The sequence below is a fragment of the Elephas maximus genome, chromosome 17 (assembly GCF_024166365.1).
Source record: "Elephas maximus indicus isolate mEleMax1 chromosome 17, mEleMax1 primary haplotype, whole genome shotgun sequence".
NCBI classification, from domain to species: Eukaryota; Metazoa; Chordata; class Mammalia; order Proboscidea; family Elephantidae; genus Elephas; species Elephas maximus.
The window spans coordinates 85,701,266-85,725,200 of NC_064835.1; the positions used below are offsets into that span (position 1 = coordinate 85,701,266).

The 23,935-nt window shown below is 41.0% G+C and overlaps 1 protein-coding gene across 15 annotated transcripts in view; it reads left to right on the plus strand.

Moving 5' to 3' along the window:
• The window catches only part of AFF3 (ALF transcription elongation factor 3), a 685,346-nt gene that overhangs the window by 155,385 nt on the left and 506,026 nt on the right, over positions 1–23,935 (plus strand). For 14 of the 15 annotated variants that reach the window (XM_049856158.1, XM_049856156.1, XM_049856165.1 and 11 more), the window contains 4 exons: positions 1,187–1,261; positions 3,482–3,602; positions 4,627–4,939; positions 5,035–5,420. In XM_049856158.1, coding sequence (XP_049712115.1) covers positions 1,187–1,261; positions 3,482–3,602; positions 4,627–4,939; positions 5,035–5,420 — 895 coding nt within the window. The remainder of the gene's footprint in view (positions 1–1,186; positions 1,262–3,481; positions 3,603–4,626; positions 4,940–5,034; positions 5,421–23,935) is intronic. The other variant, XM_049856157.1, reaches the window with a different exon arrangement.

Below are 23,935 nucleotides of genomic sequence, written 5' to 3' on the forward strand. Positions count from 1 at the left end.
TATAATGGTATGCCAGAAATTGAAATTTTCTAAAACTTTAGTCAATCATCCCCAGAGAAGCTGACCTAGCTTTCAGGATGACAGGGGAAAGGTCCTTTTGCTGCTAAGCAAATGGCATGTTCTTTGCATCATTGCATGGCTTAAATGGCAGAGTAGGAAGGAGGGCTGAGTTCTAATGGTGAAAGAGCAAGGGAAAGGCACTTGCTGGGCTTGTGAGTGGCTGCACAAACTTCACTTGTAATTAGGGGATGGTGGGCTCGCTGTAGAGAAGGTACTGTCTTTATGAGTCAAAACACTTGGTGTTGGTAGAAGAGGTAAAAGTTCAGATGTTTAGGGATGGGGGATAGAAGTCCAAATGTTCTCTTACCATGACATTTACAGGTGACATTTTAGCTCCTCAGGACTGAGATGACATGTGAGGAGTGGTGGTTCTAGTTAAGGAGAAGGAGCGGGTAGGTCGCCGTTAGGAGGGACTGAATGCTCAATAGAGACAGCAGAACTGCCAACCAAGGAAGGAGGAGAGAAACCAAAGGAAAGGCATCAAGGAAGTATTGCTTCTCCTTTTGGGTTCCCTTTGCAGAAGGGACATAATTTTCATTTTAGGTATTCTGGTTTCATCTGATGATATGGAGGGTACTGCATGACACAGCATTATGATAGACCCATAAGGGATGTCCAGAAATTTCTATTTATAGATCACGTCTATGTGATTTTGAGGGTTTTCTGTCTTTGATAGTATTAGAAACCTAGACCAGCTATGTAGCCAGGACCTCACTGGAGAACTTTATCCTGCAGTGGTCTGCAGTGGAATGCATTTGGTCATCTTCCAGCTTAAGGGGGTTTAGAGTGAGGCAGGTTTAGTTAAAGAGGAACAACCTCCCCCTCACCTCCAAAATCTCCAAATTATGGAGTGATTCTCACTCCCTGGCCCTGGGAATGCAATGAGCATGAAGTTTGCCTTGTTGATATTGGCTTTTATCCTGCTGCCTTTGCCTTGAACATCTAAGCCACGTTGCAAAGCAGGTAGAGTGTATAAATTGGTCCCTATTGTCTTTGTACCCCAGTGTTCTTGTGCCCTTTCCCTTTGGCTTTTGGGGAACATGCTGAAAACTCATGCACACTAAGATACAGAGGCTGAAGAGGTTTAAAGAGTTTTCCCTTCTTGTGGTGCTTATATTTCTTACAGGGGTGAAGACATCCTAAACCAGAGGAATGACTCTCTAGTTGTGGAGTTTCAGTCGTCAGCCAGCAGATGCAGGAGGTATTATTTGGGGCACGGTTGGGGGAGCTTCTCAGAAGTGCAGAAATCATCCGCAGTGATCACTTGCCTGCTCCATCCGTACATCCCACTGGTCTTGTCTGTATGGTTGGCATGAGCTGGCTGAGGACAGCGAGCCTGTATGTGGAGGTCTTGTGTATGAAGCTCAGGGCCGTGGGTTCTTTGCAGGTGATTTCTGTACTGGAGAAGGGAAGAGTCGTGATGCGTACAGTACAAGCTTTTTTTTCTTTAAACTACAAATGTTGGTCTTGGTCCAAAAGTTAGCACATACAAGTTCATAGTAAACCTAGCATTGGCCTTTGGGTTAAAGCCAGCTTCATGCATGAGTCTCGTGTCCGTGTTAAATCCACGTGATGTTCATGAACGCTGAGCTTTCTTATTACACATGTCCGTCAGCTGGACGGCACAGTCACGCTCCATTTCTTTGAGCTTGATGCCTGTTTCCGTGAATCAGGGTGCCATTGCCACCTCCTGCTCCCTTGTGCTGCTTGCTGTCATGCAGCCGCCCAGAGAGCTGCGAGCCTCTCAGTCTGCAGCCTCCTTTTACATGAAGGTCATTGGTTGGACTTCCAAATCTAATAACTTAGGGTAATGTACTAAGGATGCGTTAAAATGCTAATAGGTTCCCACGTTCTGGGTATTTTAACATTCCCTCATCTTAAATTTAAATGCAGCGCCTCAGGTGCTGTACCAGCTTTGCTGGAAGGACGTTCAGTTCACCCCTTAGACAGCGAACGTAAAATACATTCTGATCAAACGGGTAGAGCTAGGGGAATGAGCTGTATTTCTTTTATTTGTGTTCCCTACAGCTACGTGGCATAAATCCTCTCTTTTATTAAAGATAGCCACCTAGCTAAAAAATAAATAAATAAAAATCACCACTTTGATGAGCTTCTTCAAACCCACAGATCTTTTTATTGCCAACAATGGTTTAATAGCAATACGTTGGGTTTTATGGCACCTAGAAGTGTTCCACGGCCCTTTTATGTATTACCTTCGCATTTAAACCTTACAGCAACACCGTAAAACATGCCTGGTTTCTAATGAAGACACTGGGGGACAGAGAGATTGTGTGGCTTCTCCGTCAGCACGGAGCTGGCTTGGGGAGAACCAGTTAGCAGTGGCTGCCCAGACTCCCAGCTCAGGCGTCTGCCCGCTGAACCGCGTGGAAGCTCTGTGCAAAATGATGAAACGGTGCCTTAAGTGAAATCCTTCTGCTGGGAAATGAGTCCAGGCCTGATTTTGAGGGCTTTGTTCGTGCTTTCCAATTGCTAGTGGTTAGCTCTGTTCTCTACACAGGAGAGGCGATTTCTTCATCCAGGGAGCTGAACGAGCAGGTGTATTTCCTTCCTTCAGTAAACAGCTCAATTCCTTACCATTAGTTGAATTAGCCCCTTCATTTTCTCCTTGTTAGAGGAAGGAACACATTATTTGTTCCTTAGTTCTTCCAGCTAGCTGGTGTCTGGGCACTTTATAATTATATTTTGGGAGCATAGATATTAATTTTCTTCAACAAAAAGGCCCAGTTCCTTGACGACATGACATAATTCAATTTCCGTTCTCTCCCTTCGTTGCCTGTGCCCCTTCCTCCTGGCACATTTTTCATAGTTAGGAGGAGTGATTGTGTCAAATATATCAGAAGGAAGAATTGATTCAGTAGTAGTTTGATGACTTGACTGATTAACGGAGATCAGAAGAAGGCTCATAACTGTGAAACCCACTGCAGCATGGAGTTTTAACAGCTCTTTAGGGAGCTAGTTAATAAAAGAATCACTGCAGAAACATAGCTTTACAAAAAAGAAAAAAACTAGGACATTCCCATATAACACTCAGAGCCTATGTCATAAGAGGAAATATGCTCATAATTTCTATTTACACATCGCCGTAATTACCATCTGCTGTACGATTATTTTCAGCCTTCTCCTGTCAGAGCTGCTTAGATATTTCCTCTTTCACATACCAGGCAGAGATGTCTATTACAGGTTGGAGCTTGTCCTAAGGACTTCCCCCAATGAAGAATGTAATTACCTTGCCTTCGAGCTCGCGTTGCCTGATTAGACCGGCTTTAATCCAATTCATGTTCTTGTTATCATCACCATTTGTCCATGAGCCAGACTTCTGCACTTAGATGCATGTTGCATTGGGCTTTACCCTTTAATTTTTTGGTGTGTGGTCTGTTCTCTTTTCTTTCTCCTGATGCAGTGCCTATGAGCCAGATAGAAACGTGTTGCGGAGGAAAGAACGGGAGCGAAGAAATCAGGAAACTCAACAGGATGATGGCACATTTAATTCTAGTTACTCCCTCTTCAGTGAGCCCTACAAGGTAGATGGTTTTCACTTGTTCATCACCGCCCTCCCTCCACACCTCTGAGCCCCATGTGATGGCAGCCTTGGCTAGAATTGTTGACCAATCAAACATCAGTTAAGTTGCCACCTGTTCAGCCCGAGGAGGCTGGCTCAGCCACTAGGCATGGGGCCTTCCCCCCTGCTTCCTGGCATCTGTTCCACATGTCTCTAGTTGCTTCTCCTTCCACAAAATGAAAGTTTTGTTTAATACTTAGATCGGTTTGCTGTGATTTTTATCAGTAACATAGACTTGATTTTTGCATTAATTTTAAAAGAGAATTCCATTTGTTTTACTTTCTAAGCTTTCAGAAAACAAACACTATTGAGAAGTGGTTGAATTACATATTTGTAAGTGTTAGGGCTAATAAGAAAGAAACAGCTACACTGATTTTGCATTTGTGTCAAATGCCATAAAATAATCTCTCTTCCAAAACCAAATAATCTTGCTGGATTTCACTGCCCCTCAGGCGTCGTGAAGCTATGGCTACCTCAAGCTGGTAGGTCCTTGCAAATGTCCTCTGTTCCTTTCTGAGCTTCCCTCTGGCTTCTTGTGCCTGTCAACCCTGGATGTCTGACAAGAATAATTATACATTTAGAAATTGGAAGCAGAACAATTGTGAGCCAAATCTGGCTTTTCAACAAAAGCTTCCAGTAGTACCACACAGAAAAGAAAATCCACATCTTGGAAAGGCTTCATCCAGGCCAGTTTGCGAAGTTGCAATAGCAAATTTTCTGATTTCCAGGGGATAGATTTTAACTGCAACGTGACACCAAGGATAGATTCCTGTTTTGTGTGCTCTAAGGCAGCGTCAGCTCCCCCATTCTGGTGCAATGTAGAGTACTGGCAGATGTCTTCAGAGACCACGAGGGCCTTGCGTCCATCTCCCAGCTCTTGTTCTGAATGTGGGGACCTGGCTCTGTGGTCAGTGGAGGCAGCGTTCCTTGACTGCAGGTGCTGCTGTTGTCTTTCCTAATAGCATGTTTTGTTTCCTTTTCTCCAGACTAACAAGGGAGATGAGCTCTCCAGCCGGATCCAGAATACTTTAGGCAATTACGATGAAATGAAAGACTTCTTAACGGATAGGTCCAATCAGAGTCATCTTGTGGGCGTTCCCAAAACTGGGGTTCCGCAGACTCCCGTGAGCGAGATGGGTGAGCATTCCGTTGCGGATTCCAGAGCCCAGACCCAGGCCTCGTCCGTCTGTAGCTCTGCACCTTCCACACCAGCGGCTGTCCCGGTGCAGCAGAGTAAGCGGGGCACCATGGGCTGGCAAAAGGCTGGGCACCCACCATCTGATGGCCCACAGAGGGCAAGTAAGCATGGACATGGATTGCTTAATTTGCACAAATCTGCTAAGTCAAAGAAGGGTAATAAAAAACCTAATCTTCTCCTTCTTCTTCCAACTCAGCACAACAAGGCTCTCTCAGGACCTTGCTCGGAGATGGTGTCGGCAGACAGCAGCCACGGGCCAAACAAGTGTGCAATGTGGAGGTGGGTCTTCAGACCCAGGACAGGCCACCTGCTATGGCGGCCAAGCACAGCAGTGGCGGACACTGTGTTCAAAACTTTCCTCCATCCCTGGCTTCCAAACCCAGCCTGGTCCAGCAGAAGCCAACTGCATACGTGCGGCCAATGGACGGCCAAGATCAGGCTCCCGATGAGTCTCCTAAGCTGAAGTCATCTACGGAAACCAGTGTGCACTGCACGTCATACAGGGGAGTCCCGGCCACCAAGCCAGAGTCAGCCAGAACCAAGGCCAAGCTTTCCAAGTTCAGCATCCCCAAACAAGGAGAGGTGAGTCTTCTCAATACCACGCCCACACAACCTAGCAGTTCTGAGCGACGACCTGACAGATATAAGTTCAATTTCCGTGTTTCATTTTTACAGCAATGTGGTTGATTTCATGTGGTAAGAGTTGTAATAACTAAAGGGGGGGAAAAAAAAGGGGGAGGTAGGCATAAATAATGATTTTATAAAATCTTAAGTTTGTATCAATCAAAATTGTTTAAATACCTACAAATGCAGTTGCCTATGTATGCATTAGTTGGGGAAATTCAGTAGAATTCCAAGGAATTTTTTTTTGGTGAACAAGCCAGTGTTATCTGAGATATTGTATACTTGAAAGAAAAGTACTTGAAAGACTATCATTTTTAATTTGTAAAGAGGTTAATTTTTATGTGGAAAGTTCAAAGCTCTTATAACATTTTTGTCAGTTTGGAATGTTTCAGGAGAAACTTCACAGAGTAAGGCTTAAAATAATTTTCAAACTAATCATGTATTTCAGTGTTGAATTTGTTGAATATTCAAATGTATCAGATGTCCTGTCTATGTTATGATATTTAAGGTCCAGGTTCATTGCTGATAATCAGAATTCTCACTTGAAGCTTTCAAGTCCTGTTAAAACGGTCTTAGGTTGTATGAAGAGAATGAAATCTTTTAGTTCACATTCTTTTGATTTGCATTTGGATTTTATTCTAAAGCCTTGGTTTATTGTATTATGAAATGTATGGAGTGGATTTATTGAATATTAGCATTCTAAAGAAGCAAGTCACCTGATCATGGATGTGGCACAGAGGCAGTGACTAGTCACTTGAACAGTAAATCTGGATGGAGAGTGGAGTTTTGTTTTCAGAGAAACATCTAATACCGTGTTCCAAACTGAGAACAGTTGTCCAGGGCACATGAAGAAGAAAGACCACCGTGGACATTTTTTGTTTTGCTGATATGGTATACTAACTAAAATAAAGGATGAGTTCGAGAACATTGTACTTAGAAACTGTTCAACTGACCTGTTTTTCTTTTTTGGCATACTCTTCTTTAAAGGCTGAGTAATGATGTGAATAGGATATTCTATGTGTCTTAATCTGATTTAATCAACAGTGAAACAAATGATTTGACATTTCTTGTTGTGTTCCTGACAAGGCTGTGCTTAAACATTTCTGAGCTATCATCTTTAGAAATCGCCTTGGACCAATCACCTTGGACCAGTTGGGAGATCAACCTATTAATACCCTTAGAGAAGACATCTTTTTGACTCTGTGAGATGTTTACATAGTTTAAAATGGTGGCGGCAGAAATAGTAGTAGCATCAGAACCTGTCTAACTTCACGGAGGATAATGTGAGTCAAGATAAGCCCAAAACTGATGGCCATGAGGTGGAGGTCAGGCATATCTTCTCCACCCTCCAACCCTTTTACCAATTCTGACACAAACCATTTCTCTCACAACACTCTCTACTTCTCTTCTGGGTTCAATAATCCATTGCAGTGGCCACAGGGAACTAACAGACCATGCTTACAGTTAAGTGGTTTATTAAGGAACAGGGTACAACTTGGGATCAGGGAGCATGTAGGCAGTCTTCCTTCTTCAGGGCAGGACAGCACTCTCAGCCCCTCTGGGCCTTCTCTCTGCCCCCTGAGGATAGGCTCCTCGAGACCCTATAAGGACAGCTTCCTCTTGACCCTGTTGTCTGTTGCCACTGGCTCCACCGCTGGGCACCTTCCAGGCCTGTCTCTGTCTTCAGTGTTACAGCCCTTGGCCTATGTTACAGCTCTTTTATGGGGTTCCTTGCCTTCTCTCTCTCTCTGTTTTTTCTCTCTTCTTTCTGCTGCTTCCTGCTGCTCGTCTCCCTGATTCTTTCTGTCTGGAAAACCACTGTGGGATTGGCTGCTTAAATACACAAACTCCTTGTCAATTTCAAGGCATGGCACTCCCAGCAGGGCCATGAACTGACCAGTCCCCTCTCGGTAGGCCACAGATACTTCATTTGCATAGTAGACTACAACTCACTTCATTTGCATAGTCTATTGACCAATCCCTGCAAGGTGCGTACCAGTCACAGGGCAGGCTACAGGCCAGCGCCAGGCAGATAGTATCAAACATCCTTGTTTACAGCTTACCCAGGAAATGTCAATCAACCTGGACAAAAGTAACAAACGCGTTGGGATGAAAACTCTTCAGGGCTTAGGGGAAATACTTCTCAAGCTGTTTTTACAAAGAACGAAGGCAAAAGGCCATATAAAGGAATTCATTTTACCACACATAGTTTCTAATGAGGAAATTGAGTGACGTGTGTACGAAGTACTTCCTTTGATTATTAATTTATGATGGATTGCAGAAACTGTTCATTAGCAATGAATACAGGCAAAATATAACTTTAAATTTCTACAGGCATTTCTGTTTTTAAACGTTGTAGGAAATACACATAAATACTACCTTAGAAAACTGAATTTTATTAAGCTTTTTGATTTTTGTCATCATTGTCACATGTCCGTTTACACTGGCAAAGAGGCATGGTTTATCCGCGACTAGTGTGCCTAACTCCTCTAACCACCAAGAATTCCTGTATAAATTGAATCCCAATTGATTCCTTTTTAAAATGATTTTTGTCAGCCAAAGGAACTTCACATTTATTAGGTAATAATATATTTGTTTGTTTATTTTGGACACTGGTGAGTTGATAAAACTCTCCTTAAAAGGAAAGGGTTAATATTTTCCAAAGCCATTCCAGCCTTGTGCAGACAACTGAAGTTTTCATTAGGCTTTTGGGAATGTCATTAGTGACATGGACTTTTTCATGATGCCCTTCAGGGATACCAGATTGGGAATGACACACTGTATGGTGTCCAGTAATCACACAAAGAGAGGGATGCCTGAAACAGAGAGAGTCAAACCCAGAGAAATCAGAACGTTTTTACAGGAAATGTTTTATTTCCCTTACAATATAATGATGTTACATTGTAATGTCATTCAGTCAGCCTGCTGTCTTCCTTGTATTAGCATACCGAACACTTAAAAGAGGGCAAGCCTGCATTGATAGAAGAGAGGGCAAGCATGCATTGATAGAAAAGTGTGTTATTCATAGAACTAAGTTATAATTGGTGGGGTTTTTTTTTTGAGGGGGGGAAGACTATGCGAGTCCTGTTAGCAGAAAGATTGCGTATTATAAAAGTTACTGTAACCTGAATCTCATAACACTCGTCTGTTTAATCAGTGCGCTGTCACAGTAAGGAGCTATGGTGGCACAGTGGTTAGGAGCTCGGCTGCTAACCAAAAGGTCGGCAGTGTGACTCCACCAGCTGCTCCTTGGAAACCCCAACTGGCAGCTCTACTCTGTCCTGTAGGGTTTCTACGAGTCAGAATCGCCTTTTCAGCAACAGGTATCATAATAAGAAAACGGTTCCCATGTAGCAGCAAAGTGGTACCTGTAAATGAGTTTTTTCATCCTCCAAACTCAGTAGGAATTTTTTTTTTTAACAGTACTCCAAGAAAAGATTATGAACACCTTTTTGAAGGTACATATTCAATAATTATCGGCCATTCCTATAAAATCCACAGTTATTGAAAGCTGAGGAATTTTGCTTCTGAGGGAATACTTGATTGATTGATTTTGATGGGATAAAACAATTTAATGTGGCACACAATTTCAAAAATACTAATTCTTCTGCTTCTTTTTTACATTTATATCATCTGTAGGAAAATGTGGAAACCCTGGTGGCATGGTGGTTAAGTGCTGCTAACCAAAGGGTTGGCAGTTCAAATCCGCCAGACGCTCCTTGGAAACTCTATGGGGCAGCTCTACTCTGTCCTATAGGGTCACTATGAGTCGGAATCGACTCGACGGTGCTGGGTTTGGTTTTTTGGGGGGGGGTAGGAAAATGTCCTGTCAACAGTACTGATGTTAATTCCTGATGAAGCAGGGAATGTTACAGAGGAAGTGGCCTGACGGGAACGCACATTCCTTGCCCACAGGTTTTCATGACGTTAGCTGTAGAGTAGGAATCCTGACAGTCTGCTGACCTTGGGGGGCCAATGAGAAGTGCTAGGTGAAAATAATATGAAGGGAAGGGGGAGACTTGTTTGGTATTGTGTAAGTCCACTCTTCGTAAGAAAATCAAATCAGTTACTAGGTGCAATGTGCGGTGAGAGATTTAAAAAAATTCAAAGATGAAATCTCTGACTCCAAGAAAATTTACGTGTATAAATTAGACTCCAACGCTTAGCTTTAAGTTTCCATTTTCTCTCACTGATGGTCCAAACTAAATTAAAAGATTGGCCTTCTAGCCCTAGGAAAGCTCCCTCACTTTCAGTATCTGTCTAGTAGAAAAATGTTCTCCGTTATTTTTAAAAATTGAGAATTTGTGCATCTCTTTTGCCCGACTTTATAAATTCCTCACTCTCTCCCTTGCAACATCTGTACTCTTTCTGCTGCCACGGCGAATGATCTGTTATAACTCTTTGTCGTCTTCAGTAATGGGTAATTAGTGTAGAAAAATTCAGTGCAGTTTGATGAGGAAGTTAAGGACCTCAAGGGAATTTGTCAACTTACACACCTGCCTCTTGGCTGGTTTTTCTGGCTCAGTTTTGTGTTTAATGAAAAACGTATTTTTGTTGTTATAGCTGGAGTCTTTTATTCTTGACGCCACCCCTCATTAAGGGTATCTCCCCTGGAGTGCCATTTGGAAAGGTGTCCACTCTTAGGTGAAAGACAAGAGACTTAGTGCATAGGCAGGCACACATCCAAGAGCATCAGGGACGAGGCGCACTGAACTTTATTTACAGTTGAGGTAAATTATTTGGGTTTACAAATCAGTTTTGCCCTTAAAATGTAACTCAAGATCTCGACATTGGGGTACTGTTAACCTAGTGGTGGGACCTAAATTGTACAGAGTTTTGGGGCTCCTCTTTAAGAAAAGAGAATAGAAAAATATCTTACACTTGCAATTTTTACAAAAACATATCAACATACTACACAATGCTAGGACTCCTCCTGCAGCCTTGGAAGGAGCCCTTGCCCATGAGAGACCCTAAAGCTTAAATGTCATTACCTTCATGGTATATCTGCCTTTGGCTCATGGAATAAGAACTTATTATTAAAATGATAGTTTTAGATTTGGAGAGAAAAGTTTTTTATTTGCTTAAGCTTGTTTGAACTTTAAAATACATACTTACATGCTAGATGACATGAACAAGGCAAAAATAAGACAGTACTATGAGAAAGCCTGGGGCAGTGTCTTGGTCATCTCGTGCTGCTGTAACAGAATTACCCAAGTGGATGGCTTTAACAAACAGAATTTTATTCTCTCACAGTTTAGGAGGCTGAAAGTCTGAATTCAGGGCTCCAGCTCCAAGGGAAGGCTTCCTCTCTCTGTGGGCTCCAGGGTAAGATCTTTGTCATCAATCTTCCTCTGGTCTAGGAGCTTCTCAGTGCAGGGACCCTGAGTCCAAAGGACATGCTTTGCTCCTGGCTATTTATTCTTGGTGGTACGAGGTCCCCATGTCTCTCTGCTCGATTCTTTCTTATATGGCTCAAAAGAGATTGACTCAAGGTACGGCCTAATCCTGTAGATTGTGTCCTGCCTCTTGAACATAACTGCCTCTAATCCTGCCTCATTAACATCATAGAGGTTAGGATTTACAACATATAGGAAAAATCACATCAGATCACAAAATGAAGGACAACCACACAATACTGGGAATCATGGCCTAGCCAAGTTAACACACATTTTGGGGAGACACAGTTCAATCTGTAACAGACATTGGTGGCTCAGTGGTAAAATTCTCGCCTTCCGTGGCAAGAGCCCCAGGTTTGATCCCTGGCTGTGCACCTGAAGAGAAGCCCCACCCCTGTCTGTCAGTGGAGGCTTGTGTGTTGCTGTGATGCTGAACAGGTTTCAGTGGAGCTTCCAGACTAACATGAACTAGGAAGAAAGGCCTGGTGATCTGCTTCTGAAAATCAGTCATTGAAAACCCTATGGACCACAATGGCCCAGTCCAGAACTGATCTTGGGGATGGCAAGGACTGGGCAGGGTTTCATGCCGTTGTGCAGGGAGCTGCCTTGAGTCGAGGCCCAACTGGACGGCAGCTAGCAGTAACAGCATGGGAAACCCTAATACGTTTCAGTGCCATTGAAACAAAACATCTGTCTCACAGGCTATAAAATTGATGTGTTTGGCAAGTTACATGTTCAGCTGCGGTACCCAAAAATACATATTTTAGTTTCTGTTTCATATTAATAAATAGCAATGATTTGAAGGTGCTGCTGCAGAGGGTTCTAATGGCTGGCAATAGCAGACATTGGAAGAGCAAGGGAAGTGTAGGAAACCGTGACCGCTGCCTGTAGAGGTCAGCCGGTGATGAGGAGAGCAACAACAAAAGCTGAGAGTCAAAGACTAGACTTGGGATGGTTTTAGTAGTGGTTGATGCTACGCCCACAAGGACAGAGCACCCGTTTTTGATTTATCAAAATTATATTTGTTAAGTGATTCAATAATTTAAGATATATTGATGAATCATAGCATTTTCATAATGGACATTTTCAAGTCACTGTTTATACCACAGATAAGAGTAGAACGATGAACCATCGGGGTTCTACAAAACAGCTTCCTAGAAAAGCAGTTAACTGATTTTCTTTTTTTTTAAGCTCACAAAAGATAAATGATGTAGGCTTCCTATCTCCTGTCACTCTTGGTTACCTTTGTATGAAAATGGATTTCTTCTGAACTGAAGTTGGCACCAGCCTGTTGGGTGAAAAAGGTATCTGTAAAGCAATGTGTGTGTCACACATTCATGCCAGTCTGTGTTTCTTAATTACATTCGAGATGTGTAAGGCTTTTAAATCAAAGGATGAGATCTGATTGGTCATTGATGAAATGATGGTGTGTGGCTAGTGGGGAGACTCAGTTTCCCTACCTGTCGTAATCTCGTCTTCCCCATCGTCATCACCTCCACCCTGGCTGACCCACTGCAGAAGGAGACCATGTCCTGTGGGACAGCATGGTCTTGTGGCAGCAGAAAGGGTTACTTTCTGCCCTGCCTCCTCTGTGTGTCAGGGAGAACCTCCATGTGCTCAGAAAGGACATGGAGTACTTGGACTGGACACTCTTGGAGGAGTAAAGCCTAACAACCTTGAGCTCAGATGGTGGATGGAAGCACTCACTTTTCATATTACGGATGGGCCCCCCTGGAGGTCATAATGAAGGTTGGCAAGTGGAAGCGTTTCCACATTTCAGGTACTTTTATGTTCAGCCAGCAGGACTCTAAAAGTTAAGACGTATAAAAACTGAAAATAACTTCCGTTTCCATAGCTCCTTATTGAAAAATTTGAAGAAAGCACATTAAATGTGTCCTGTTATGTGATGGTACTTGATGGTACTGGTGTCGTTTTTCTTCCCCTTCCTGCTCTGGGCTTGTGCAGATTTACATTACAAAGCCGAGGGTTCTAGCTCTGGGCTCCTGCAGATTTACGTTACAAAGCCGAGGGTTCTAGCTCTGGGCTCCTGCAGATCTACACTATAAAGCCGAGGTTTCTAGCCTGATGGGTGGGGAAGGACTACTGAGAGAGCAGGCACTAAGAGAAGAGTGTAGAAGGAGGTTCTTGGAAAGCCTCTCTTCACTTTCCCTGTCTGTTTTCTCAGTTCTTACGAATTTTTTCTCTCCTGGGAAGCATCTGGACAAATTACAGGGCTGCTTTTCCCTAAACTGCAACCTGTTGTGAGGTTCTTGGGCCCCTAGACCTCCATCCAAGAGCCGGAGACCTCTGTGTTTGGAGTCCGTGGGAGAGATGATGCGTGATCTAGCATCGCTCCCACCTAGAAAAGGGCATCACAGTGAAGTCCAGTGGGAAAAGCCACTTCTTTTGTCTTTCATCCTTTTTGGTCAGAAATCATGTGTAGTCTTTCTTCTCTGAGCTGTAGTTCCCTTAAATGTAGAGTGGAGAAAATCAAAATAGCTGCTTCCCATAGTTACTAGGGGGGAGAGTAAATGAGATGAATATGTAATGGACTTAGCACCATGACAATGTAGTAAGCATTTGGCAAATATTAGCTATGCTATTGTTACTTGGAGCAACCCCAATTAAAAAATGGGTATATTATTAGAGTTGGGGTGTGTGTGCGTGTGTGTGTATGTGAGAGAGAGAGAGAGAGAGGCCGAGATAGAGCCAAAAAATGGAATTCTGGAAGTTCTTCTGTAATTATTTGTTAGAAGGAACTGAAATCTTGAAGACTGAGATTATCATGGGTTAGCAAAGCTTGAGTGACATGACTGTCCCTTATTTAGTGCTTTGACTTTTTCTGAGATTTTATTGCCAAGTCTGGCATCAGATTTGCCCTCTCTTGCTGTGTATTTGATTTTTTTTTCCTTGAAATTTTATTACCTATAGTGGAACGTATAACGTGTGAGTTTTATTTTCAGTTAAAGTACCGAGTCAACAGGATTTGAATTTGGAAAAATATTGAAGTTTTCAGGTAGTAAATATTTAGAATGACTCATGAAACAGACTTGTCAGAAGCCACGAAGCATTACATAGCACGTTTAATTGAGCTGAGCTGTAGAGTCACTTGTCTCTGCATGATTAACCAGCATTAGCAATAGCTTTATCTCCCTGGTACTATTTACAGATTCCACTCAGCAGCTGCATGTGTGAAGAGCAGCCAGACTTGACCACCCCTGAGTCGGAACTGACTGACAGCAATGGGTTTGGTTTTTTGGGTTTGAACATTCCCCAGTCATTCTATTTTGACCAAAAGTCAGGCTTCAGGATCACATAGATGCTTTCAGAAGTGATGTTGGCCAGGACCTGTTTTCCCACAGCAGCTGGCCTGATTCTAGAGCAGAGTTAAGAGCGTGATTTCTAGGGGAACCCAAGGCCGAGAAGGAAAAAGTGTTGACACGTTGTAGGGTTGGCAACCAATGTCTCAAAACAATGGTTGTATTAATTTTTCAAAGAGAAATTAATTTGCTCTGTAAACCTTCATCTAAAAGAGCGTGCACACACACACACAAAGAGGGTGGTTTCTGGAGCAAGACTGAGTTTGAAGCTCATTCCATTTGCTAGCAGGATGACCTGGTGCTTCACTTGCCTTATCTGTGAAATGGGATCATGATAGTATCTGTCTTTTTGATGGCATGTTTTTATGACATTAAATGACTTAATACTTGTATAGTGCTTAGAACAGTGACTGGCACATAATAAGCACTCAACAAAAAATCACAATAAGAATAATTTACTACAATTATAATTACTTACGGCAGCTCCATTTGCATTAACCTTCTAACATGATCAACCTTAGATGGTTCAACAGCTCTGAATCCAGAAACTAAGATGGGATGGATGAATTTCACTAGAATATAAGCTCCATAAGAGCAGGGATTTTAATTTTGTTTTGTTTGCTTACTGCTTTGTTTACTGAGGCATCCCCAACTGTCCCTGGCAGTTTGTGCTCAATAGATATTTGTTGAATTAGTTCGTTAATTTAAGGACAGGCGTGAAGGAAGTCACTCACCTCTAGTCAAAGGTCCCCTCCCATCGGGCCCTCAAAATTGCTGCCAGATCTTTCATGAGAAGAGCGGAGCCAAGCGCTTCCAACGTATAATTTATAGCGGCTGTTAGAAAGAGAAATGGGAGCCATATTTACTGATGTATGTAAACAACAGCACATAGAAAATAAATCATAGAGCTATACGCTGGCCTCAGGAACAAAAAGCTAGAGCAGGCAGTGGGTCTAAAAAGGGAGCTATGAGCTCTGCCTTTTGCTTTCTCCTTTGTTGTGTTTTACCAGCTGAAGCCCTGGCTCTGGGGGAAGTGTGTGTGGGTGTTTCTGTATGTGGTGCCTCAGATGCTTGTGCCAGATGATGGGAGCCCCATGAAAGGGTGTGGGGTGAGGAGGGGGGAGAGGGGAAGTGGGAGAGTTGGAGGCACGAACCCAACTTCCCGCCACATGTTCAGTTACTGGACTTAAAGCGACACGGAGCTCTTAGAGGTTCCCCTTGATGCCGTGGGGCACTTAGTCCCTGATGTCCTTCAGCCCTTTTTCTCTCTGTGTCATTTTTGCCTCATTGGTCCTGTTTTCCTCATGATTCCTATTTCAGCCATCCGTGGTAATGCATTGTTTCGTAATGTATGCAAACACAAGCCACACATTTATATAGAGCTCTATTTATCTGTTTTCTTATACACATGTCCTTGAAAAATATTGCTGGTTACATAGGGTTTGGGTCCACATAACCTGCGGCGTGACCTTAACACGTAGTAAATGGTTGTGCTCTTAAGGATAAACAGTGGGAAATAGAAAAATGTAGTTGTTCAGCTATTTGTTTATACAAGTGCTGACAACTAATATAGATCAGCTCAACCAGCTTCCATTCTTGGAAGTCTTGAAAATCTCATAGGGGACGTTCGAGATGGAAAGCCTCTAAGAGTTATCTCCTCCAAATTCCCTGCTGGGTGTTGGACACCTCTCCGTGACGTCTCTACTAAGGGTCGTCCTGTCCATGCTCAAGCCCCACAACTAAAGGGAACTTACAACCTCCTGGGATAACCTTTCCCACCTGTGGATGGCTCTGACTCGTCTTTGTGTTGACTTACAGATCAGCTTTTCCATAGTTTATGTTTCCTTATGCTTCATAGCTTTAGTTGTGCCCCTGGGGTTTCTAATTGCTGGCTGTTTTGGTTTTCTTTGTCTTTGCTTATGAATACCTACTGGTTATGTCCTGACTGTGTCCTTCTGGACGTTACGTCATACAGATGTCCTGCCACCCTTCTCCACGTAGATGTTAAAGTATATTTAAGCGTGAATTTTCTGAGTGACCTTTTTTGGTTCACCATAGCCTATCTAGAACACTCTTTTTACATTTAGATTTCTACTTTTCTGTGGTTTGTTATAAGTACTGTGGAGAAAAGAAAAACCAGCAGGGTAAAGAGGATTGGAGACGCGTGTGGGGCTGGAGGGTAGGGAAGAGGTTGCAGTATTAGAAAGGGTAGTTGGGGTAGTTCTCGTTGATAAAGTGAGATTCAAGCAAGAAGAAGGTTAGGTACCGACACAAGGGAGCTAGCCAGGAAGCTACCTGGAGAGAGAAAGCTTCAGTAGAGTGAAGAGCTAGAGCTCGAGCCCAAGCAGGAAAGTACTTCCTTGACCTGGAAGAGCAACGAGGCCAGCACCCCAGAGTGTAGTATACAGGAGGAAAGAAACAGGAGAGGAGTCCACACCACGTGGGCCTTGCAGGCCACGGTAAGGACTTAGGCTTCACTGTAAGACTGGGAAGCCAGTGAAGAGTTTAGAACAAGGGAGTGTTCTGATCTTAGACTCAACTTGACGGCACCTGGTTTTCCGTCCTTATGGAATCGTGAGAAAGCTGTTGCATACGGTTAAAAACACAGTTTCCATCAAGTCAGCTCTGACCCCATGTGTGTCAGAGTGGAAAGTGGAACTGTGCTCCACAGTGTTTTCAGTGGCAGGCTTTTTAAAAAAAGATCGCAAGGCCCTTCTTCCCAGATGCCTTCTGGTGGTCTCGATCCAACAACCTTTCTGTTAGCAGCCTAGGGCTTAACCGTTTGTACCTCCTAGGGACTCCTTATGGTTATTAATCCATTGATTTTGTTTACATGTCATAAGCATTTCACCTTGTCAATGAACAGTCTTTAGCGGTGCCTCCTATCAGGTTGGGGAACTTGGTTTCATCCTATGGAGGGGCCATAATTTATTTACATAATCCTGTTGTTGGGCGTTTATGCTGTTTTCAGTTTTTCACTACTATGAGTTATTCTGCAATGAATGACCTTATAAGTATAAATATATAGATATGCCTAAGAAAAATTCTTAGAGATCTAATTGATAATTCCAGGATGAGCAAAAGATTATCATATATAATCTTTTTTGAATTTTCATTTCATCTTTTTCACCATTTCCCTATTGAAGTTATAAGAGCTCTTCAAGTATTGAGAAAATTGACCTTTCCTGAATATATGGGAAGCAGCTGCTTCTCCAATTCGTTTAGTGAAGAAATTAAAATTTTCTCTCTTTCTCTCTTCCTTTTTGATCTCTTCTTTTGTTATGGCTGGAAAGGCTGTTTCCATCGATCCATTGAAGAGTTAAATCTAAAATATTAAACCATAAAGGAAGTAGAAAAAAGCAGGTGAAAAGTTATCCGTCTGGACTTTATTTTGATATAAGGCTTTACATATTTGTTTTTCCAAATAGCGGAATACCAGCATAATGTATTTGTTAGTTCATGTGTTCTTTACAATTTTGATAAGAAAAAAGACAAATGGTCCATATTTATGGGATTATTATGTAGCTATAGCTAGAGATCCTGTAATAGAATTTCTTGTGAAACTGGAAGTCTTAAATCAAAATGCTCTACCCTTTCTTCAAGGCCTAGCTCGGGTCCTACCACTTCTGTAGCCTGCTCTAACCATCAAAGAGCTTTCTTTTCTTCTAATTTCCTTTAGTGTCAACCTGTATGGTATTACCATATATTATTATTTGTTTTTCTTTGTATCTGTCTGATCTCACAAACGTACTGTAACCACCTTGAGGACAAGATCCAGATCCCATTTATCTTTGTACCATCGTCTTCCAGAATAGGATCCTATTGGATTTAGCATACGTACCCGTTGCCGTCAAGTCAATTCTGACTCATAGTGATCCAATAGGACAGAGTAGAACTGTCCCATAGGGTTTCCAAGGAGTAGCTGGTGAATTTGAACTGCAGACCTTTTGGTTAGCAGCCATAGCTCTTAACCACTGGGCCACCAGGACTCCTACTGGATTTAGGACTGATTTAGTTTGTCCCTGGGGTCTGGACGTTGAGTTTTTGCTCCTGAAAAGCAGGAAGACAAACCTGGTGTCATTGGTTTGAGTGATTAGGTAGATCAGTGACAAAATAAACAATAAAGACTAGAATGAAGCTCAAGCATAGCATATAATTTGACCCAGGCTGCATCTCCATCTGCTTACCAGATTTCTTGCTATTTCTTAAGCATGTTATTTTTTCCCCTGTATTTTCTGTTTTTGTTTCTGCGTGGAGTGTCATCCTTTTCTAATTTGTTTGCTGAATTCTTCCTTCAAGGTCAGTTTCTCTTTTAAAAAGTAATAATCATCTCTGGAAATTAGAAAGTGACTACTCAGAATTGATCATTATTAATATTCTGGCATATATACTTTCTATCTTATTCTTTATATTTTTTTCTGGTTAATTAAATTTTTTTTTTTAACATGAGGCATACTGATTTAAATAATATAAATAATTTAGAAAAATGAAATTTAAAAATCAAATAAAATCCCATCCACCAAAACGCTTACCACAAACAGGAGATGAAGATCATTCTAGGTGACGTTGTCTCTCTTCACCTCCCTCACTCTCTGTATTTCTTTAGTTTCCTCGAATTTGGAGCATCTCTTAATCTTTGATATATGTATGCCTACTCTGTGACTTCTTGTAGGTAACTTCCTTTTTCTGCTTGAATACCTAAACAAAACAAAACAAAACAAAAACCTCTTTTTATCTTTAAATTTCTGCTAATTAACCAAAAGGTACCTCACAATTTAGCATTTCCTGAAGCATGAAATTATCTTTCAATCTGGGAATCAATTTTTTTCTTTTAGTTCAGGCAATTGTGTGTGTGTGTGTGTGTGTAGTGTTTGCACACATTGTTTACACACATTGTCTTCGATTAACCTCTTAGGAATACCAGTTATCCTTGTGTTGAATGATTTCTGTCTTTCTTTTATATATGTTACGTCCTTTCTTAGTGCTTTGGCCCGTGTCTTTTTCATCTATATTCAATGTTATTTTTTTCAAACCTTTCCTGTATTGTCAGTATTCAATTTCTGGGGTCCGTTCTGTTCCTTACTGTCTCTAATTTGTTTTATCAGTTCTATCATATGATCAGATGTTTTTGTGGAAAAAATTATGCCTCCTGATGATTAATTCATTTCTTTATAATAATTTACATAATTTTAGTCATAATCTGTATTCTTAATTTTAAGATTTATTTATTGTCATAATTCACTGTTTTATTTTTCATCAGAAAGAAAGTTAGAGATCAGACTTATTAAATTTTGGCTCTTTTTTTTAAGGGACATTTTCTGGCACCAATAATCCACAGAGAACGAAGCAGCTCTGTTACATATTAATTTGAGCATGGGTGTGCTGCATGTGATGGATTCCAAATAAAAGTGGCTTCAAAACAAGACACAAGTTTATTTTTCTTTCTTATAAGTCTGAGGCGATACGCTGGTCCTATTGTATGAGATCCTGTTACAGACCCAGGTTCCTTTCGTCCTGTTGCTATAGCATCTGTATGAGTGGTACCACCTTATCCACGTGATCCAGCCGTTAGGAAGAGTGAAGGGGAAGGAGAAGGGGAGGGCATGGCCTGCGTTTTAAGGGTACAACCTGGAAAGAGCACACATAACTTTCCCCAGATGCCATTGGTTAGAATTAGTCACCTGGCTGTAACTAGCTTCAAAGACACCTGGGAAATGCAGTCTTTATGCTGGGCCACCAACTTGTCTAGATACAATTTTTACTATTATGGAAGAAAACAAGAAAAGATACTGGGGGAAAAGAAGTAGTTTCTACTCCATAGTAGTTATTACTTTGTATCACTGGTTACTTGTTGACAAGAGTTTAGCTCTTTCATGGATTTGTGAGCCCTTCCAAGGCAGGAATCCCTTCTCCCCACCGTATTTCCTCAGTGCCTGTCTGAGCCTCGCGCATAATAGGTGTTCTGTAGTTTTTTGTTCAGTTGTTTGTGAATTGTAATGACAATGTAATTTTTTGAATTTCTGAAAGAATGGAGTCTGTGAATTTATAAAGTGTTTTAGAACATTCTAGAAAACTTTGACAGAGAAAGCTTCCTATTATACTATTCTAGGTTGATAATTGCCCCTGAAATCAATGATAGCTGCAGAGCATGTAAGTTTGATTGAAGTGAGTATAAATAGAGCCAGCAATACAGGATCTTCTTACTGTGAAAATGTCTTTGGATAATAAGTGGATTCCTATCTAAATTCATGAGTTCTCGTATGACATTTGGGTTAAGCCTGAATTGGATTAATCTTTTTCTGATAAAGTTTCATAAGCTGTGATTTCTCTGGTGACCACATTTAATTAGATATTAAATAAACTGCTTATCTTTATACCAACAGATTTCATGACTGCTGTTTTTCCCTGAGCTGTATTTTACAGATTAAATAGCTAGCAGAAGTTAAAAAATAAAACAAATTATTTAGTCAACCGTAATACCCTTAGATTAGAAATTAAAACATGCCTATTTTTTTAAATGAAAATTTAGGCTTAAATTTAAAGACCAGAGATAGATAGGTAAAGTAATATAAATATATACAGTCTAGTGAAAACAAACTTACTTTGCATTTCCAAGGGCTCTTATTTTTTTTTCCCCCCTTAGAAACGGTGCTTCTTGTAAATGGAACAGTTCCATTTAAACTGCAAAAGCTGGAACATTTTGTGATAAGGTTCTGAAGGTTTTAATTAAAAACCTGAGTTTTCTTTTAAAACAAAAAAAGCTTTACAGTAAGAGTCTCCAACACCAACATGACATTCTGACTCAGCTTTATTTTCCCCAAATGCTGGAATGGAGAGAGGAGATACTTTCAGACCTTATGAATGTTGAACAGCAAAGATTAATTTAATCTGCTGTTTTAGTGAAAGAAACAACACAGAGATTGATCTGGAAAGACCAAATGGCTGTACAAATCAGAGCAAGAAAGGTTCTGAGTTGCTTTGCAAGTACTAAAATACTAAGATCCAGAATGGAAGGGAGATCAACAATTGTCAGGATTGCCGAAGGGCATAACATTTTTAAAAGGTTTAATTTTTTTCAGTTCTATTCTTTTTCCCTAGAGCAAGGCAGATTTTTAGAAAAGACACTTTAAAATTTCCTTAGTTCCATCACATTTGAAGTGACATGATTTTTACCTTTCTGTGTGAGTCCTTTCTCCTCCCTGGGTAAAGTGAAGAATCCGTAGGGTAAGTTGGGTAACCTCTCCGGGAGAAAAAGGTGATAGCTTAAATGGTTATGTAAAGGTTGGTTCAGTTGGGGCTCACCTGAGTTCCTGGTTTAAGTTTCTGGTATGTACCATAGATTGGAGTCTTGGAGGACCTTGGTGGTTAAATAACATCCAAGCTGTAGTCTAGCCTTCTTTTTCCAACTGCTCCCTGGTTATTTTCATTTTAGTGGTTTAAACTCGAGTTGACTGTTGCAACATGTACCATGTTCTAAGTGAAACTTGAGACCTTGGAATCATCTTGGATTCCTCTTCTGTGTCTGTACCATACCTTACTGATTTCTCTTTTCAAATGTCTCTCACATTCTTTCCAATCACAGTGCTGCCTCCCTATTTCAAGCTTGCATTCTTCTACCTTTTTACTGTCCGTCTAGTCTACTTCTCTTTAATAGACCCGAGTGGCATTATCTGGTTCGTCATTCTAAAACCTCAGGTTCAGCTCTTTCTTCCCCAGCTCAAAAAAATTGGTAAGGTCCCATCCCTGTAGGGTATAAAACAGCATATTTTGGTCAAATGTAAGTTTTTTTTAAAAGATAATTTGATACTTCTTGAGTCTTTTTTTCTTTTCCTCACTGAAGAAAACTGTAAATCCTCTTACATCTAATGAAGGTCTGTAAGTATTATATAGTAAAATGTTTAAGAGTCAGTCAGTTGAAAGCATTATATGCAATTAAGTTGTATCTTCTGGAATATTCCTTGAGCTCAGTTCTGGTGGTTCTTTCCCTCTGCGTTCCCTACATAAGAACTGTGCCTTACTCACGCAAGGCCCTTGGTTGCTGTTTGTGGAGTGGCTAGGCAGAATGACAAGTCCATTGTTGATCTAAGATTCTGCTTTTCTTGACCACCCTTCCAGAAATACGGGCTAATCCCCAGAATGTTCCAATGAAACAATTCAGCTACTTTAAGAAAAAAATAGCTAATATTGTCCACCACTCTCATATCACAGCAATTAAAACTAAAAAGAACAGGTTAACGCAGCACAATGCTTTTCTAATATTTGTAAATGATGTAATTTTCCAAGTGCGTAATCTGATTTTTTTGTGTTCTCAAATGTACTACAAACAAGTAAAATTAAGAGAACATCCTATTTTGGAGTAATTTTCAACTCTCTTTTTTGTAAGACTAAAAAATGTAGTTTTGATTAAAATTCAGATGGATCTTTCAAGGCTCTTTTCTAGATTTGAGCCATGAGTCTTTAATTTTATTTATCATTATTGGACTAGTTGCAAGTCAGACTAACTAGTCGTAAGGCTTTGGACAACTCTCTGTATCTCCATATCTTCAGGTGTATTTAATTAGACTCCATTCTGTTGCAAACATATTTTGATTGCTTTATATTACGTACCAATTGCCGATACTAAAAATATAATATAAAACATTGTCAAACCCAACCACTATATCATGTTCTGGATAATGTGGAGAATGTAAGATTAATTAACAACATCAATCAATGTTGCATGTCCGTAAAGCTAATTAATCGAAATGTTGTTTTCTCCTGGAGTCTGTGTTCTTTTTTGCCCCTAAGGAATTTTATCCTTTCAGATGACTTCATGTACCATCTACATGATTACTATTTGGGTTTCTCACCCTGGCATTCCTTCTAAGTTGCAGAATCATAGGTGTTTCTTGATATGTCCATCTGGATGACTTTGTAGACGTGCACACTTAAAATGGCCAGCACTGAACACACACCCTTGTCTGCAAAGCAGCTTCTTCTCCTGAATGCTGCGATGTCTTGGTGAATGGATGGCTTGCACCCCGTCTCTAAGCTAGAAACTTTGCAGTCATTCTCATTTGCTGTGCTGCCATCATTCCACCTCTACACCATCATTAATTCCTTTTAGTTTATCTGTGAAAGTCTCTTGAGTGAGACTCCTCATGTCTGTCTGAACACTTGGCTTCTTGCCATTAATCTCTTCCAAATTTAGTTCAGCCTTCACATCATTACCAGACCTACGCTCCTAACAAATCTTTTTTTCTGTAATAATAAAAAATAAATCTGATCATGTTCCATTCATGCTCCAAAACTTCCCTCCCTGGGGTAGCTTTCCGTATCCCCCATGTATGTTCTGAAGAACATGGCTTTTATGGATGCTAAGAGTTCTGTGAAAATGGTGGTCACGTAACTGGTTTCTTCGCTGCCATATTTCTCAGACCTCTTAATACCAAATGTATATGAATATCTGAAAGGCAAATATAAGATACGGCACAGCCTGATGTCCCTTATAAACACAGTGCAAAAATCTTCAACACAACACTAGCAAACTAAATTCAGCTGCCTATTAAAAGCGTTATACACCATGACCAAGTGGGATTTATCCCAGGGATATAAAGGTGATTCAACAATGAAAATCAGTGTAATACACCACATTACTGGAATGAAGGGGAGAAGATAGCACGCGCTCATCTCAGTGATGTAGGAAAGGAATTTGACAAGACAAAGCACTCTTTCATCATAAAAATACTCAAAAAACTAGGAGTGGAGCCTTTACATG